The 20,473-nt window shown below is 40.4% G+C and overlaps 1 protein-coding gene across 1 annotated transcript; it reads right to left on the reverse strand.

Annotated features, from left to right (window-relative positions):
- Window positions 1-1,001: 1,001 nt before the first annotated feature.
- On the reverse strand, window positions 1,002-1,890 carry LOC104222112 (thylakoid lumenal 19 kDa protein, chloroplastic). The gene has a single exon (XM_009773302.2). The coding sequence runs from the start codon at window positions 1,843-1,845 to the stop codon at window positions 1,114-1,116; it is 732 nt and encodes a 243-aa protein (XP_009771604.1). The 5' UTR covers window positions 1,846-1,890; the 3' UTR covers window positions 1,002-1,113.
- Window positions 1,891-20,473: the final 18,583 nt, after the last annotated feature.

The following is a 20,473-nucleotide window of genomic DNA, read 5'->3' on the forward strand; positions in this document are numbered from 1 at the left end:
TTATTAATCATTTTACACCAGGGGACAATGTGTATTGAACATAATCTGCAAGAGCTAGACTAAGTGTGACGAAGGTGTTAGGAATAAGCCAAGAAGTGAATTCATTAAGCTCAATTCTGATGGCTATTTGAAAGGGAACAGAGGGGGAAGGGGAGTTATTAGAGCTGAAACAACAACATACCCAGTATTATCCCACACTGGGGGTCAGGGGAGGGTAGTATGTACACAGATCTTACCCCTACCTGGTGAGGATAGAGAGTTTGTTTCCAATAGACCCTCCGCTCGGGAAAGTATAAGCACAACATTAATGAAAATATAGACAAGAAGGGAAACATCAAAAAACCATATAAAAGTATAATAAACACAACAAGATAGTAAGGTGATCAATTACAACATTTGCAGCCAACCTTGGTTACAAAGCAATGATGCTACTGAAACTCTTGCTATTCACATGGGAATTGATTGGTGCAGTCGAAAATGGATATCTCAGAGTGAGGCTTACCAATTAACTGGATATCAGACAAAATTACTACACTATGGAATTTACTACAGGGAAGCTAATGATGTAGCAGACATTATGGCTAACTAGGGAGCTAAGATGGCCACGCAACCAAGATAGTTCTATGAATATTCACTCATTACCGGAAGCTGCAAAGGGACATCTCAAATTGGAGAAGATGAAAATACCTAATTCCAGAATCAAGAAAGTCAAAAGTTCTTTTTGCATAGGTGAATTATGTATACAAGATGTAACATTTTGTAAGTTCATTGTAAAGGAGGGGAGTCCCCTCATTCTTTTCCCAATGTCATTTTACCATACTCACCATCACTATATTTTTCGTCTAACTTTTTGTAAGGATTGAGCAAGTTCAATTCCTGCGTCGATTATGAAGAGTTAAGACACTATTTCCCCTGTCTTCATGTGTTTCACTTTCGGATTTCAATATACGGGTAGAGGTCTATGCCTCATTCTCACCCTTGTCAAACACACATCCCAGAAAAGCTAGGAACATGGAAATCTCTTTATTGGTATTGTCCACTTATTACATATTCCAAAACTCTTCCTCTTTAGTCAAATGCAAATACATAGTAAAAGAAAAAAACAATCCTATATTACCCAACAGTTTTAAAAGACTGATGGATGTGCCTCAGGGTGTCTTGATCCTTCTTCCATTCTGGCGCTGGCGCATTGACAAAATGAGCATACAGCTTGTTCTTAGCACAAGTAACAGTTATCAAGCTATGTGCAGTTACTCCATCAATTTCATAGTCATAATACAATTGCCCATTTTCGTCTTTCCTCTCTTCTGTTGTAACACTATCAGCATTAGCAATGATGTCTTGCAAATTCACATCTGATAAAGCCAAATTATTCAAGACAGCATCTTTAGGTGCTAATTGCCTAAACCCTGCAAGATACGTAAGGTACTCTTTCTCAGTCTTCTTCTTTGGGTTATAAAACTCACTGTCTGTACCATTTGTTCCCTTCTCAACTTTTGACACCAGCCGCTCTTTCCATCCATCCGGGACATCGTAAATGTACTCGGCCGACGCCTTTTTGTCGGAGTTTCCACCGTAGCCGCCGTAGTTGGCGGCGCTAGCTGCTGTGCCATAGTAAATGTGGTAGGTTGTGGGAGAGTCTGCTAGTGACGGGGAAGCGGTTGTTAATATTGTGGTTGCTAATGCTGTGGCTGTTAAGGTGGTGGTTAATTTGATTAGAAGTGGTTTAGAGGGTGGTGAAAGGTTGGCGTGGGGTCTCGAAAAGGGTGGTGGTTTTGTGGTTGTAGTGGTGGTGGAGGAGGAGGAGGAGGAAAGGAAAGATGAGGGGTGGAGAATGGTTGCCATTGGAATATTGGATTGTTTGTGAAATCAGGGGATAGGCTATTATTATTGTGAGTTTGTCATAAAGAATATATCTTATCCACTTAGCGAGGGGATACTTGGTGAAACTGGCCAATTGTAGCCAATCATCATTTGTGCATTGTGCCATGTCATATTTGCTTCTTTGTCATAGTAGTATATGTTTTGTTAAATTTAATTACAGGGTTGATATAAACCTACTTGTGCCAAATAAATTTGGAGGATTTGTTTCAACAATTAATATTATATTCACATTATGTTGTGTTGATTAATTGAAATCATTCGTAAAATGTTGTTCACACATGAAAATAATAGGGCAAAAAACATAATTGTGCAAGTTTTAGAAAAAAAATTGCATAACCCTAGCCGCAATTATCAATTAACAAAACATGATAGCAAATATTTTACATTCCATAATAGAATTCCAAACTTACCAAATCACGTGTACCCGAAATTCCCTCTTTCCATACAACACTCCATTAATTATATCAATCCCTAGATTTCCTATTACCATAGAACACTATTATATATATTATTCTCTATTTTTTTATTTGAAATAATTCTAGTATTTTGTAAATTTTAATTAAAAACATTTATTTATACAAAAACAATGACAATGTAATGTATGTTGCATTTATGCACATTTTATTTAGAAAATATTCCCGGTATATTTACATAATAGGTATAAAATACATAAGAAAAATCAATATACATTAAATATTTAAGAAATAATTCTAGTATATTGCAAATTTAATAATTAGAAATGTTTAATTATACGAAAGTTATAATAAATTATAATGTATATGCTTCTATGTTTATTTTCGCATTTTATATTTAGAAAATATTTCTAATCTATTTAAAATTACGATTGCTTTTTAGTTGAAAGAGAAGGAAAATGGGAGAAGATGAAAAAGCAATGTTTTTCTTTACTAGGATTGCTTCTTTTGTTTTTTAATTACTTAGGATTTTGAATAGGAAAGAAAGATATGATTTATGAATGAATGAAAGAGCAAGAGAAATAAGATAATAATTATGTAATCCCTAACTTTTGGAAAGAGTTAAGGAATTAACCGTCACTATCTGCTACATTAGTTATAAAAAGTGCTATTATTGAAACAAATCAAATATTGTGATATTAATTTAAATACTATTTTATAAGAGACTAACAACATAAAATACTAGGAATATGAGAGGAAATAACCATTTTAATTGTAAAAGCCTACCAAATGATTGGACATTCTTCGTAAAGTTGGTTGCTGGCGTCCTTTATGATAAAGATATTTTCATCTCTCAAAAGTTATTAATCAACAAAAGGCAATTATATGTCATAGTAATTCCTAGGATATTAAGAAGTTGGACAATTATTCGTTTGCAACATTTTTAAAGAAAGCTGGACACTGGGTCATTAATGTTGTAATAGAATGATCCATTTTTGGTCCTTTTAGTTTTTGCCTTTTTCCTTTTCTTATCTTTTACTGCAGTGGTATTGGTGATTGGAGTATTCATATATATATTTGGTGCTTAGAGATTCAATAAAGCTATGTCCACTGTTCTTTCACTTTGATATTTCGAATACAAAATTCATCTTTTTCACCTCTATGTACTTCACAATAAGATTTTAAAGTAATAAGCTATCCACATTCTATCGCTATTAGGGAGTTTATTCATCTTAAATTATTATCACAATATTCGCAAAAAGGAAAAATCGCAAGATTTATCTCTTAGTTCCCTGTGACAAGATAAAGTTGGTAGCTTAATGTCAATATACAACTAATTTCATCACGTGATATATAATGTTCATATAAAAGATTGTTAGTATTAATTTTATAATTTGAAATTTATTAAACCATTCTTGAAGCACAAGGTGACTAATGTTATTAATATAGACAACGATGGCGGACTGCATCAGGGAAGTGGCGAGAGAGGTGTTAGAGGTCGCCAAGGGTTACTTTGGCGGGGCACCGAGGCGACTGGTAGTGGAATGACATGGTTCAAGGTAAAGTAGAAGCTAAGAAAGTAGCGTATCGTAAGTTAGTGAAGAGCACAAACGAGGAGGAGAAGAGAGCGTACATAGAAAGACATAAGGTAGCTCGGAAGGAGGCGAAGTTAGCGGTCGCGGAGGCTAAGAATGCAGCGCTCAGTCGTCTGTATGAGGAATTGGGGGCCAAAGGCGGGGACAAGAAGTTATTTCGACTGGCTAAGGCGAGAGAGAGGAAATCTTGTGACCTGGACCAAGTGAGGTGTATCAAAGACGAGGAAGGCAGAGTATTGGTAGAAGAGGACTAGATTAAGCGGATGCGGTAGCCTTATTTTCATAAACTACTGAATGAAGATGGGGACAGGGATATTGTGCTAGGGTAATTAGGGCACTCCGAGAGCCACCAAGACTTTAGGTACTGTAGGCGTGCTAAGGTGGAGGAGGTCGTGGGAGCTATGCGTAAGATAAGTAGGGGCAGAGCGACCGAGCCAGACAAAATTTCGGTAGAGTTTTGACGGTATATGGGTAGAGCAGGCGTGGAATGGCTGACGGGGTTATTTAATATTCTTTTTAGGACGAAGAGGATGCCAAATGAGTGGAGATAGAGTACGATGATTCCCTTGCACAAGAATAAATGTGATATCCAGAATTGTAACAACTATAGGGGTATCAAGTTACTAAGTCATACCATGAAAGTTTGGGAGAGGGTGGTGGAAGGGAGGATGAAGAGGCCGATGTTTGTATCAGACAACCATTTTGTGTTCATGCCTGGTCGTTCTACTATGGAAGCTATTCGCCTTATAAAGAGGTTGGTGGAACAGTATAGGGATAGGAAGAAGGATTTGCACATAGTGTTTATTGACCTAGAGAAAGCATATGACAAGGTCCCTAGGGAGGTTCTTTGGAGATACCTGAAGGTGAAAGGTGTGTCGGTAGCATACATTAGGGTGATAAAAGACATGTATGATGAAGCAAAGACTCAGGTTCGGATTGTGGGAGGTGACTCGAAGTATTTTCTGGTTGTTATGGGGTTACACCAAGGATCTGCGCTCAGTCCGTTCTTATTTTCCTGGCGATGAACGCTCTAACACACCACATTCAAGGGGAGGTGCCATGGTGTATGTTATTCGATGATGATATCGTTCTGATTGATGAGACGCGAGGCGGCGCTAACGAGATATTAGAGGTTTGGAGATAGGCACTTGAGTATAAAGGTTTCAAGTTGAGTAGGACTAAGAAAGAATACCCGGAGTGCATGTTCAACGACGTGGCGGGGAAAGAGGACGTGGATGTGAGGCTTGACTCACAAATCATCCCCAAGAAAGGAAATTTCAGGTACCTTGGGTCAATTATTCAGGGGGGTGGGGAAATAGACGAGGATGTCATGCACCAAGTAGGGAGTGGGCGGATGAAATAAAGGTTAGCATCTAGAGTCCTGTGTGACAAGAAAGTGCCACCAAAAATTAAAGGTAAGTTCTATAGAGGGGTGGTTTGACCGGCCATATTGTATTGGGCTGAGTGTTAGCCAGTCAACAAGTTGCATATCCAGAGATTAGAAGTAGCAGAAATAAGGATGTTGAGATGGATGTGCGGGCACACTAAGCTGGATAAGATTAGGAATGAGGTTATTCAGGAGAAGGTGGGTGTGTCTCCCTTGGACGACAAGATGAGGGAAGCGGGGTTCAGATGATTTGGGCACGTGCGGAGGAGAAGCCTTGATGCCCCGGTTAGGAGGCATGAGCAGTTGGCTTTGGCAGGCGTAAGAAGAGGTAAAGGGCGACCTAAGAAGTATTGGGGCGAGGTAATTAGGTAGGACATGGTGAGACTTCAGATCTCCGAGGACATGACTCTTGATAGAAAGGTGTGGAGGTCGAGCATTGGGGTTGAGGGGTAGGGTTAGTCGAGCGTTTTTCTTCTTTATGCGGGGAGTAGGGCTAGTCTGATAGTTTTTTGTCTTAGTCTGCTAGTGGCGTATATTGTGTTCACATTATTTTCCCGTTTTCATAGTATTGTGTTACTAGTAACGATTTTTGTTATTGTCTTTCCACCTATTTTATATCTCTTACAATGTTGATATTATATTATCTCTTTGGTTGCTGCTGCTGGTAAAGATCTATTATCTCGGTTCGTCTTTTGAGCCGAGAGTCTTCCGGAAATAACCTCTATACTCCTTCGGGGTAGGGGTAAGGTCTGCGTACACTCTACCCTCTCCACTCCCCCTCCCCCCTCCCCTCCATACCCCACTTGGTGGAATTTTACTGTGTTGTTGTTGTTGTCACATGTGAACATGTTAAGGGTTCATTTTCACCATTAACAAATTGTGATGTATTATCCACATATTTTTAATTGTATTATTGCAGTACCAAAACACACCAATTGGCATTTATAAATTTTCTATAAAAAAAAAAAGGAACAGACAAAGAAATAGAGAAAGTTGGACACAAACGCAATTGTCATATCCTAATCATTTTCACTTTTACTTCAACTAAAGGCGGAATGGCCTAAATGGCACATATACTTGTGTCACTTTGTCATACCGGTCCCCACACTTATCATTTTGCTAATTGAAAACTTACACTCATTCAAACCGCTTATAATAAACGCCTATGGCAGGAGGCTTCCAGTTCATGTAATACAATCGCCTACACGTAGGACGTCAAGAAATTTAACCCACATAGGCTCTAGGTCATTTATTAGTGCCACATAGGAAAATAAAATGGTAGAATGATTATTAACCCCCGAAACCCAAATTTTTCCCTCATTTTACAGTTATTTGATTAGTTTAGGGCTTAGAAAGCATCGAACCATTTCTGTCTCTCCTCTCTTCTCCGTCATTGTTGCCGAGATTTTCATGGTCGCATTTGTTATCGAAGTTTCTGGGGTAAGTTTCTTCATATGTTCTTCATATTTTGTCTTTATTGATCTTTATTGTCCTCAATATATGGAGTTTTTGCTCCGTTTAGGGTTTTTAGGGGAAGGTTGGGTTAGATCGTAATTGTTGTTTAATTTTTCTCAATATATGGGGCTTTTGTTCTGTTTCATTACATTTTGAAGTAAAAAAAAATTTTAATGTAGTGTCGTGCATGTAATGGCATAATTAGTTATTCCGTTTAGTTTTTTTTTGTTAAATCAGAATTTCATCTTAGATTTATACATTTTTTGTGAAGTTTGTCGGGTCTCGTAATTGTTAGTGGTCCACGAGTGTATTTCTGAATATTATAGGGTATTGTGGGGACGAAAAAGGAATCTTGGAAGCTTTTTTACTTTAAAAATCTGTCTTTTTTGTTGGTTTGTTTATAGAGTTGTGTAAAGGTGCAACTTTTGATAACAAATAGTCATTGATAACACTATTTTTTTGTTACTTTGCAGGTATGATAAGAAAATGGTTTCAAGCATAGTCAACCTACAAATCCACCATGGTGGTAGTTTTCTATCGGACCCTGAGCTAAGGTATGAAAATGGACTAACTTGTCCTCGGTTGATTTTGATGAGCTGCATATTATGTTATTTCACAAGTTTGCTAGGGACTTAGGATTTTTAAAAGTTGATTTGTTTAGATGCAAAGTTAACAAAAGGGGTGGCTATTACATTTTAAAAATAGATGTTGACGTGTTAAAGTTTCTTAATATATTGAAAGGTGGTGACATTGTTGATACTTGTATTATCCATGTAATTAGTAATCATATTCTTGTTGAGTACATAACTAAACCGGACCCCACTCCACAAACACATGGGCATGACATTGGGTTAAATACTAGGGTTGATGTGTCACCTCCCGATAATGATATAAATAGGACCGAAAATGATAAAAATAAGGATAATTGGGCAAATATAAATGAAGAGATGGAAGAATCAGATGAAGGTGAAGGCAATAACTTCTCATCCTATCACCTTCAACCATCATAATCTGATTTTGATGAGCACTTTGATGATTCTGAAGAGTCTGATTCACTGCTTGATATAGATGAGAACATTGAAGAGTGTAGTGATTTGGAAGATGACTTAGCTGAAACAGCCTAAAATCAACAAAAAAAATGCCCAAGTAAATGTAGATGATATACCACTTAGTCCAATTTGGTATAGATTCTGATTTTGAAGATATGTATAAGAACAAAAGGAGGAAATATAAAGGTAACTAGGAAGGGATGACTAGTATTTTGACAGGTCAGATCCAGAAAGTAAGTGTAGCGATGATGAAAGATGACTTGTTGGCCCTGATGAAGTAAGGGATGCACCAGCTAGGAATCCAAGTAAGAAGGTCTACTTTAACACAAGTTGCAAAAAATTATTATTTAAACTGTATATGATATTTGAGAATGTTGTACAGCTTTGGGAGGCATTACAGACCTATTCTATTCAAAAAGGTATGAACCTTAAGTTGAAACCTAATGAGAGGAAAAGGGTTAGGGCAAAGTGCACAAAGGAAGATTGTTGATGGCATATTCTTGGCAGCATAGAAGGTAGCACCAGGAATTTTAGGGTGATTACATACTACCATGTCCACAAATGCTACAATAAGACAAGGAACAAGATGTGTAACCCACCATGAATTGTAAAAAACTTCAAATACGGAATAATCAGTGAGCCTCAAATCAAGCTTCATCAAATTCAAGCCTTAATTAGGAAAGTATATGGTCTGTATGTGATTAAAACTTCCTACAGAAGGGCAAAAATGGCAGTTATGAAGGAGAATATGGGTGATTACAAGAAAGAATTTGCTAGGCTTCATGATTAGGCTGAAATGCTAAAGTCTACTAATTCTGGAACTACTTTAGTGATAAGGACATCCAAGAATGCAGAGCCTGGCAAGCAGGTGTTTACGGGCATTTATATCTGTCTTGAAGTATTAAAAACTGGATGGTTAGAAAGGTGCAGAAACATAATTAGCTTTGATGGTGCATTCTTAAAGGGAATATGTAAAGGTGAACTGCTATCCTGCATTTCCAAAGATGGAAATAATCAAATGTAACATGTGGCTTGGGAAGTAGTTGAAAAGGAATCCAAGGATACATGGTCTTGGTTTATCAGATGTCCCAAACATGATCTTAATTTGACAAAAATTGAAGGAGAAGGGCTGACGATCAAGTTTGATATGTAGAAGGTATTATTTCTAACACTTTGTCTTTAAAGTATAATTGTTTTCATTTATGTTTAAGTTATAACAATATAATATTGTTGATCGTAGGGTCTTCATCTAGCAATAACTCAGTTATTGCCAAATGCTGAGATGAGGTAGTGTGCTAGACATATTTGGGCCAATTGGAAGCAAACTTGGCCTGGTGAGGAAAGACGGAATTTTTTTTGGCAGTGTGCAAGAGCTACATTTGAAGTTTACTTTAGCAAGAAGTTGGATGAAATGGACTTGCTGGGAGGAGATATTGTTCATGACTTATTGAAATACAACAAGGAGACATGGTGTATGCATACTTCAAAAACATGGTAAGTGTGATGTAGTAGAGAATAACATGTGTGAGACATTTAATAGTTGGATATTGGCATCTAGGCATAAATCTATCATTACTATATTAGAGAAAATTAGAATCAAGTGTATGGAGAGGATGGATAGCATGCGAGAGTTTTCTAAAAAATGGTAGGTGACATATCACCCATGGCTATGGAAATACTTGGAGAGAATGCTCAAAGGGAAGCCAAATATGAAGTCAAATTTAATGGTGAAATAGGGTATGAGATCCGAGATGGTCCATATAAACATGTTGTTGACTTTAGGAGATGTTCATGTACTTGTAGGTCATGGCAACTCAAAGGAATTCTATGTGCACATGCAATTACAACAATGCATTATAAGAACTATGATGTTGAGCCATATGTTGACCATTAGTATAGGAAGGACGCCTACCTTAAGGCATACAACAGATTCATTCAACCTTTAACTAGTATGAATTTGAGGCTAAAAAGCCCACTGCCAACTATTGAGCCACTTGTTATAACTGCAATGCTAGGAAGGCCAAAGAAAAAAAAAGAAAAGTTGTTGATGAACCAAAGAAGAAGTTTGGGAAGGTACAAGGATAGGAGACAAATGAGATGTTCTTTGTGCAAGACTCTTGGACATAACAAGAATGGATGTCCAATTGTTGTAAGTATTAATATTCTTTGTGCTTATTATCACATGAAATCAATTACTAATGTCTATTTTGTTATGTGTATGCAGAGAAACCAAGGGGGAAGGGTTGGAACTAGTTCAGTTGGAGGTGAAACTATTGAAAATGTTTCATCAGCAGCAGCAGCTGGAAGTGCATCAGCAGCAACATCATCTTCAACTGTGGAAAGTGCACCTTCACTCAACCAATCACTGATTCAAGCACACAACAATCGACTAATGTTGTTAGAGGTCCAAAAAGGAATACCAATGAGCCTAGAAGAGGTGGTGCAAATGTAGGGTTTAAGAAATCAAAGGCAGCAGTATATGGTATGTTATTTGATTCAAGTGGCACTATGATACAGAGGGTAAATTGTGATGATCCAAAAAGTCATCACTTGTGTTAAAAATAAATTTTGTGTTTCGAAGACTTAAAAACCTCTTTCGGCATTACCTCTATTTGCGTGCATAGTCCAAGCGCGTAGCCGGAAAGCTATTATATGAAAATCTGTGAAAAATGATGAATTTTGACTTTAAAATGGATTTAAGTTGACTTCGGTCAACATTTTGGGTAAACGAACCCGGACTCGTGATTTGACAGTCCCGGAGGGTCCATAGAAAAATATGGGACTTGGGCGTATGCCCAGAATCAAATTCCGAGGTCCCAAGCTCGAGAAATAAATATTTAAAGAAAATTATTTTCTGAAATTATTTATGAGATTTGGAAATAAATTGTGATTAAATCTTGATGATATCAGGACCGTATTTTGGTTCCGGTGCCCGGTACAGGTCTTATATATGATTTAAGGTAAGTCTTTGAAATTTAGTAAGAAACGGACTTGAAACGACGTGAATCGGATCGTTTTTGAGAAAATTGGAAATTTGAAGTTCTTAAGAAAATTTCATGATTTTGATGCTAAATTCATAGTTGTTGATGTTATTTTAGTTAATTGAATGCATGAGCGAGTCCGTACAATATTTTTAGGTTGGTGTGCATGTTTGGTTTGGAGCCCCAAGGGCTCGGGTGAGTTTTGGATTGGCCACGGGGTGGATTTTTGGACTTGAGGAATTGCAGGCTTTAGCTGTTTATGTGTAGGCGTGCAGGCTTCGCATTTATTTGCGAAGCCTGGCTCGTAAATGTGATAACGCAAATGCGAGATGCTATGTCGCAATTGCGAAAGTAGCACAAGCCATCCTATCTCGCATTTGCGAGTGTTTTAATCGCAAATGCGATCTCCCAACTTGTGGCCAGTCATCGCAAATGCGATATTTTGGTCGCATTTCCCAGCTCACAAATGCGAGAACCCCTTCGCATATGCGAACATAGCAGAGGTCGGGGTTCGCAATTGCGAACCCTGGTCGCAATTCCCATATCTGCAACCTGCAATTTTATAACTTAACCAAAAATCTCCCTTTCACACTCTTTCAAAACCAAAACACTCTTGGGCGATTTTTCAAAGACAACTCCTCTTGCAAATCGATTGTAAGTCAATTTTAACTTGTTTTCTTCAATCATTAACATCTTTTCACATGATTTCAACTCAAAATCAATGATTTTCATGGGGGAAATTGGGTATTTTGGGTAGAACCTAGGTTTTTCAAAAAATTAGGGATTTGGACCTCGATTTGAGGTCTGATTTCAAAATAAATTATATATTTGGGTTCGTGGGGTAATGGGTAATCGGGTTTTGGTTTGAACCTCGAGTTTTGACCATGTGGGTCCAGGGGCAATTTTTTGACTTTTTGGGTAAAACTTTAGAAAACTCATTTTCATGCATTAGAATTGATTCATTTAGCGTTTATTGATGTAATTAAGTAACTTGTGGCTAGATACGAGTGAATTGGTGGTGGAATCACGAGGTAAAGCGACAGTAGCGGCTTGAATTGTGTTCGTGGCATCGAGGTAAGTGTTTGGTCTAACCCTAGCTTGAGGGATTAGGAGTTGTGTCCTATGTGCAACATGTTATTTGTTGAGTACGACGTATAGGCATGGTGACGAGTATCTATACGTTGGTGTCAAGCATGACCACGAGTCTTAAAATTGAAATTATTGTGTTCTTGATAAATCCTACAAATGCCTAAGTTGTTGACTTTCTGTGTTGAGAAAGGATTATGATTATCCTCGTGGAAAGTACTTATGATTGAGTATTGGTGCTAATTGAGGTAGTTAGATGTTGGAATAAGTTTGGTTATAGCTGATTTCCCTTGTCGGGACGTAGTTGATTATACTGTCGATTCCCTTGCCGGGATAGTGTGGTTTCTTTATTGATCCCTTGTCGGAACTCTTGTTGTGATTAGTGTTGAACTGTATATTTGGATCGGGTTGCACGCTGCAACAATAATATATTTGGATCGGGTTGCACGCCGCAACAATAATATATTTGGATCGGGTTGCACGCCGCAACAATATTATATTTAGATCGGGTTGCACGCCGCAACAATATTATATTTGGATCGGGCTGCACGCCGCAACAATATTATATTTGGATCGGGTTGCACGCCGCAACAATATTATATTTGGATCGGGTTACACGCCGCAACAATAAGATAATTCGATCGGGTTGCATGACGCAACAGTGATAAATGATATGGATCGGGTTGCACGTTGCAATAGAGTTAGTATGTTTTGGGAACGGGTTGTGCGCCGCAACAATTGATAATACGAAGTGTTTTTAGATTGGATACGAGTCCTTATTATTTTGCTGTAAATTCTAAATTGTTCTTATGCTTTCCTCTTAATTTACTGTTGGTACCAATATTTACCCACAACATGTACCCCCTCCCATCTCTACTTCTTTATTCCTGTTTTATTTTTCACTGCATATTATACAACTGCACAGGTTTATTTGGTAGTCTAGTCCTAGCCTCGTCACTACTTCGCTAGGGTTAGGCCAGGCACTTACCAGCACATGGGGTCGGTTGTGCTGATAATGCACTCTGCACTATGTGTTGATCCCAGAGCGGCAGCTTTTGGACCGTAGCATTGGGTGGCTGCTTTCTGTCCAGCTAGAGATCCCGAGGTAGTCCTGTAGGCATCCGTAGGCTCGGCGTTCTCTTCTATCCTTATATGTATTCTGTTTTCATTTGCTTTCGAGACAGATTGTACTTTCCTTTCAGACATTTGTATGTAGTAATTCGTAGACAGTCTGTGATATGTGACACCAGATTCTAGGTAGAGATGTACGTTGGCATTGTTGTATTGTTTATGGTTAATTTACTAGATTAAGTCTTCCTCTTGTATCTATTTATCGTTAATATTTCACTATTAATAACATATTAGTTTAAATTGTTAAAAAGTGCTAAATAAAAGAGTTAGGGATTCTATATTACACGGCTTGCCTATCTCTCACGAGTAGGCGCCATCACGGCTCCTGAGGGTGGGAAATACGGGTCGTGACAAGTTGGTATCAGAGCTCTAGGTTACATGGGTCTCACAATCATAGACAAGCTTAGTAGAGTCTGAGGGATCGGTACGAAGACGTCTGTATTTATCCCTAGAGGATATAGAGTTAGAAAAAATTTCACATTTATTCTTTCCTATCGTGCATTTGGTTTCTCAAAGCTAATTAAATTTCTACTCTATTCTTTCATAGATGGCGAGAACACGCGCTTCCTCATCCACTGACCAGCAGTCCGAGCCCCCAGCAGCAGCTCCCACAAGGGGCAGAGGGCGAGGTCGTGCTAAAGGCCGAGGTAGGGGCAGAGCTCAGCCAGTTGTAGCAGTTCCGCCGGGTGTGGTAGCTTAGACCGGTGATGGAGTAGCCATGTTTGTCGATGCTTGGTGGAGATTGGACAGGTTCACCAAGCTCTTCACTACTACTTTCAGCGGTGCATCTTTTGAGAATCCCTAGGATTATCTAGATAGTTGTCATGAGGTTCTCAAGAACATGGGAATAGTGGAGACCAATGGGGTCGATTTTGCTACTTTTCGCTTGTCTGGATCCGCCAAGACTTGGTGGAGAGATTATTGCTTGGCTAGACCAGCCGGATCACCAGCTTTGACTTGGGAGCAGTTTACTCAATTATTTATGGAGAAGTTTCTCCCTATTACTCAGAGAGAGATCTATCAGAGGCAGTTTGAGCGTCTCCAGCAGGGTTCTATGACTGTTACTCAGTATGAGACCAGATTCATTGACTTGGATCGTCATGCTCTTATCATAGTTCCCACCGAGAGAGAGAGAGAGGGGGTGAGGAGGTTCATTGAGGGACTTATCCAGCCTATTCGGCTTCAGATGGCCAAGGAGATAGGGAGTGAGATTTCTTTCTAGGAGGCGGCCAATGTGCCCAGGAGGGTTGAGATGGTTCTATCACAAGGAGGTGGTCAAGGGTCTGACAAGAGGCCTCGTCATTTAGGCCGATTTAGTGGTACCTCGTCTGGAGGCAAAGATTTGTATGGTAGAGGCCATCCTCCTAGGCCTTTTCAGTCAGCCCTTCAGGTTTCTCACGGTGCTTCAGGTGTCCGTGGTTCTCATATGCAGTATTCTGATCAACAGCCCTATAGTGCACCGCCGCTCTAGAGTTTTCAGGGTGGTCATTCAGGTCGCCAGGGTCAGTCTGAGTTTCCTCAGCCGCAGCATTCAGGTGGATGTTTTGAGTGTGGTAAGTATGGTCACATACGGAGGTCTTGTCCAAGATTGGTGGGTACTCAATTGCAATAGCAAGATCCCCGTGCTATGGTTCAGGCACCATGTGTTCCATAGCCCGCTCTACCAGCTAGGGGTGGGGGTAGAGGTGTTAGAAGTGGAGCTCAAACCGCTAGAGGTGGAGGCCAGCCAGCTGCAGGCCATCCCAGAGATGTAGTCTAGGGTGGTGGGGCCCAGCCTCGATGTTATTCTCTTCCATCCAGGCGTGAGGCTGAGGCTTCCGATGCAGTTATCACAAGTACTATTCTAGTTTACGGCAGAGATGCTTCAGTTTTATTTGATCTAGGGTCTACATACTCCTATGTGTCATCCTATTTCGCACCGTATCTGGTCATGCCTAGTGATTCCTTGAGTGTCCATGTATATGTGTCTACATCGGTGGGTGATTCCATTGTGGTAGATCAAGTCCATCGTTCTTGTATAGTTGTGATTGGGGGTCTTTAGACCCGTGTAGATTTGTTACTTTTGGACATGGTTGATTTTGATATCATAATGGGAATGGACTGGTTATCACCTTACCATGCTATTTTGGACTGTTATGCCAAGACTATGACCTTAGCATTCCGGGTTTACCTCGTTTAGAGTGGAGGGGGACTCATGGTCATTCTACCCGTAGTGTTATCTCTTATGTGAAGGCTCGGCGTATGGTCGAGAAGGGATGTTTAGCCTATTTGGCATATGTTCGTGACTCTAGTGCCGAGGTTCCTTCTATTGATTCTGTGCCTATTATCTGTGTGTTCCCTGAGGTATTCCCTTCAGACCTACTGGGGGTGCCACCTGACATGGATATTGACTTTTGCACTGATTTGGCTCCAGGCACCCAACCCATTTCTATTCCGTCGTATCGTATGGCCCCGCTTGAGTTGAAAGAGTTGAAGGAGCAGTTGCAAGACTTGCTTGAAAAGGGTTTCATTAGACCTAGTGTTTCGTCTTGGGGTGCGTCGGTGTTGTTTGTTAAGAAGAAGGACATATAGATGAGAATGTGTATTGATTACCAGCAGTTGAACAAGGTTACAATCAAGAATAAGTATCCATTGTTGAGGATTGATGATTTGTTTGATCAGCTTCAGGTGCCAACGTATTTTCGAAGATTGACTTGACATCTGGCTACCATCAGTTGAGGATTAGAGCATCCGATGTTCCTAAGATAGCTTTCCGCACTCGGTATGGGCATTATGAGTTCTTGGTGATGTCATTCAGGTTGACAAATGCCCCAACAGCTTTTATGGATTTGATGAACCGAGTGTTCAGGCCTTACTTGGATTCGTTCGTGATAGTCTTCATTGATGATATTTTGATCTATTCCAGTAGCCGGGAGGAGCATGAGTAGCATCTTATAGTGGTTCTTCAAACTTTGAAGGATAGTCAGTTGTATGCCAAGTTTTCGAAGTACGAGTTCTCGTTGATTTCAGTTACATTCCTGGGTCATGTTGTATCAGCAAAGGGTATTTAGGTTGATCCGAAGAAGATTGAGGCAGTCAAGAACTGGCCTAGACCAGCATCAGCTACAGCGATCCGGAGTTTCTTGGGATTGGCAGGCTACTATCGTCGGTTTGTGGAGGGGTTTTCTTATATCGCAGCCCCGATGACCAGTTTGACCCAGAAGGGTGCCCAGTTCAAATGGTCGGACGAGTGTGAGGCGAGCTTTTAGAAGCTCAAGACAGCTCTGACTACGGCAACAGTGTTGGTTTTGCCCACAGATTCAGGGCCTTATACAGTTTATTGTGATGCATCTCGTATTGGACTTGGTGCGATGTCGATGCAGGATGGCAAGGTCATTGCCTATGCTTCATGGCAGTTGAAGATTCATGAGAAAAACTATCTGGTTCATGATTTAGAGTTGGCAGCCATTGTTCACGCGTTGAAGATTTGGAGGCATTATCTGTATGGCGTGGCATGTGAGGTATTTACGGATCACAAGAGTTTGCAGTATTTGTTCAAGCAGAAGGAGCCAAATTTGAGGTAGAGAAGGTGGTTAGAGCTATTAAAAGACTATGATGTCACCATCTTATATTATTCGGGAAAGGCAAATGTGGTGGCCGATGCTTTGAGTAGGAAGTCAGCCAATATGGGCAGTCTTGCTTATATTCCAGTCGATGAGAGACTGCTTGCTTTGATGTTCAGGCTTTGGCCAATCAATTCGTGAGGTTGGATGTTTCTTAGCCTAGCTGTGTGTTAGCTTGCACGGTCGCTCGTTCTTCTTTATTGGAGCGCATTCGTGATCGGCAGTATGATGATCTCCATTTGTGTGTCCTTAGAGACACGGTGCAGCACGGAGGTGCCAAGTAGGTTACCTTAGGTGATGATGGAGTTTTGAGATTGCAGGGTCGAATTTGTGTGCCTAATGTGGATGGACTCCGAGAGTTGATTTTAGAGGAGGCTCATAGTTCCCAGTACTCTATTCACCCGGGTACCGCAAAGATGTATCAGGATTTGCGGCAGCATTATTGGTGGAGGAGAATGAAGAAGGATATCGTTGCATATGTGGCTCGGTGTTTGAATTGTCAGCAGGTTAAGTACGAGCATCAGAGGCCCAGTGGTTTGTTCCAGAATATTGATATTCCTGAGTGGAAGTGGGAGCATATCACTATGGACTTCGTTGTTGGACTCCCACGGACTCAGAGGAAGTTCGACGCAGTGTGGGTTATTGTTGATAGGCTGACCAAGTCAGCACATTTCATTCCTATGGCAGTCTCTTATTCTTCCGAGAGGTTAGCTGAGATCTATCTCCGAGAGATTGTTCGTCTTCATAGTGTGCCCGTGTCTATCATTTCGGATCGAGGTACGTAGTTTACCTCACGTTTCTGGAGAGCAGTTTAGCGGGAGTTGGGCACACGGGTTGAGTTGAGCATACCATTTCACCCTCAGACGGACGGGCAATCCGAGCAGACTATTCAGATTTTGGAGGATATGATCCGAGCCTGTGTCATTTACTTTGGAGGTTTGTAGGATCAGTTTTTGCCTTTAGCGGAGTTTGCCTATAATAACAGCTACCAGTCGAGTATCCAGATGGCTCCTTATGAGGCTTTGTATGGTAGGCGGTGTCGGTCGCCGGTTGGATGGTTTGAGCGGGGGAGGCTCAGTTGTTGGGTACGGATCTGGTTCAGGATGCCTTGGACAAGGTTAGGATTATTCAGGATAGGCTTCGTATGGCTCAGTCCATGCAAAAGAGTTACACCGACCGCAAGGTTCGTGATTGGGCATTTATGGTCGGTGAGCGAGTATTGCTTCGAGTGTCGCTTATGAAGGGCGTGATGAGATTTGGGAAGAGAGGCAAGCTTAGCCCTAGATTCTTTAGCCCGTTTGAGATTCTTGATTGAGTAGGAGAGGTGGCTTACAGAGTTGCGTTGCTGCCGAGCTTATCAGCCGTGCATTCAGTGTTTCATGTGTCCATGCTTCGGAAATATCACGGCGATCTATCCCACGTGTTAGATTTCAGCACTGTCCAGTTGGACAAGGACTTGTCTTATGAGGAGGAGCTGGTAGCTATTCTAGATCGGCAGGTTCGTCAGTTGAGATCGAAGAGTTTTCCTTCTGTTCGTGTTCAGTGGAGAGGTTAGCCTGCTGAGGCATCGACCTGGGAGTCCGAGTCCGATATGCGGAGCCGTTATCCCCATCTTTTCCCCGACTCAGGTACTTCCTTCTTCTATCCGTTCGAGGACGAACGGTTATTTTAGAGGTGGAGGATGTGATGACCTTTAAAAGTAAATTCTGCATTCCGAGGCCTTAAAACCTCTTTCGGCATCACCTCGATTTGCACGCACAGTCCGTGCACGTAGCCGGAAAGCTATTATGTAAAAATCTGTGAAAAATGATGAATTTTGATTTTAAAATGGATTTAAGTTGACTTCGGTCAATATTTTGGGTAAACGGACTCAGACTCATGATTTGACGGTCCTAGAGGGTCCGTAGGAAAATATGGGACTTGGGCGTATGCCCGGAATCGAATTCCGAGGTCCCAAACCCGAGAAATGAATTTTTAAAGAAAATTATTTTCTAAAATTATTTATGAGATTTGGAAATGAATTTTGATTAAAACTTGATGGTATCGGGCCCGTATTTTGGTTCCGGTGCCTGATACAGGTCTTATATGTGATTTAAGGTAAGTCTATAAAATTTGGTAAGAAACGGACATGAAACGACGTGAATCGGATCGTTTTTGAGAAAATTGGGAATTTGAAGTTCTTAAGAAAATATCATGATTTTGATGCTAAATTCATAGTTGTTGATGTTATTTTAGTGATTTGAATGCACGAGCGAGTCCGTACGATATTTTTAGGTTGGTGTGCATGTTTGGTTTGGAGCCCCGAGGGCTCGGGTGAGTTTTGGATAAGCCACGAGGTGGATTTTTGGACTTAAGGAATTGCAGGCTTCTTATGTGCAAGCCTGCAGGCTTCGCAAAGCCTGGCTCGCAAATGCGAGGGCTATGTCGCAATTGCAAAAGTAGCCCAGGCCAGTCTATCTCGCAATTGCGAGTGTTTTAACCACAAATACGATCTCCCAGCTTATGGCCAGTCGTCGTAAATGCGACATTTTGGTCGTATTTCCTAGCTCGCAAATGCGAGAACCCTTTAGCAAATGAGAACATAGTAGAGGTCGGGGTTCGCAATTGCGAACCCTGGTCGCAATTCCCATATCTGCAACCTGCAGTTTTATAACTTAACCGAAAATCTCTCATTTTTCACACTCTTTCAAAACCAAAGCACTTTGGGCGATTTTTCAAAGACAACTCCTCTTTCAAATCAATTGTAAGTCAATTTTAACTCATTTTTTTCAATCATTAACATCTTTTCACATGATTTCAACACAAAATCAATGATTTTCATGGGGGAAATTGGGTGTTTTGGGTAGAACCTAGGTTTTTTAAAAATTGGGGATTTGGACCTCGATTTGAGGTCCGATTTCAAAACAAATTATATATTTGGGTTCGTAGGGGAATGGGTAATCGGGTTTTGGTTTGAACCTCGGGTTTTGGTTTGAACCTCAGGTTTTGACCATGTGGGTCCGGGGTGATTTTTTGACTTTTTGGGTAAAACTTTAGAAAATTCATTTTCATGCATTAGAATTGATTCATTTACCATTTATTGAAGTAATTAAGTAACTTGTGGCTAGATACGAGCGAATTGGTGGTGGAATCACGAGGTAAAGCAATAGTAAAGGCTTGAATTGTGTTCGTGGCATCGAGGTAAGTGTTTGGTCTAACCCTAGTGAGGGATTAGGAGTTGTATTCTATGTGCTACATGTTATTTGTTGAGTATGACGTATAGGCATGGTGACGAGTATCTATACGTTGGTATCAAGCATGACCGTGAGTCTTAAAATTGAAATTGTTGTGTTCTTGATAAATCCTACAAATGCCTAAGTTGTTGACTTTCTATGTTGAGCAAGGATTATGATTATCCTCGTGGGAAGTAATTATGATTGAGTATTAGTGCTAATTGAGGTAGTTAGATATTGGAACAAGTTTGGTTATAGCTGATTTCCCTTGTCGGGACGTAGTTGCTTATACTATCGATTCCCTTGCCAAGAAGTGTGGTTTCTTTATTGATCCCTTGCCGGGACTCTTGTTGTGATTACTGTTGAACTGTATATTTGGATCGGGTTGCACGCCGCAACAATAATATATTTGGATCGGGTTGCACACCGCACCAATATTATATTTGGATCGGGTTGCACGCCGCAACAGTATCATATTTGGATTGGGTTGCACGCCGCAACAATATTATATTTGGATTGGATTGCACGCCGCAACAATATTATATTTGGATCGGGTTGTACGCCGAAACAATAATATAATTGGATCGGGTTACAAGCCGCAACAATGATAAATGATATGGATCGGGTTGCACGCCGTAATAGAGTTAGTATGTTTTGGGAATGGGTTGCGTGCCACAA

This window comes from Nicotiana sylvestris, chromosome 9, assembly GCF_000393655.2.
Source record: "Nicotiana sylvestris chromosome 9, ASM39365v2, whole genome shotgun sequence".
In the NCBI taxonomy this organism is placed as follows: Eukaryota; Viridiplantae; Streptophyta; class Magnoliopsida; order Solanales; family Solanaceae; genus Nicotiana; species Nicotiana sylvestris.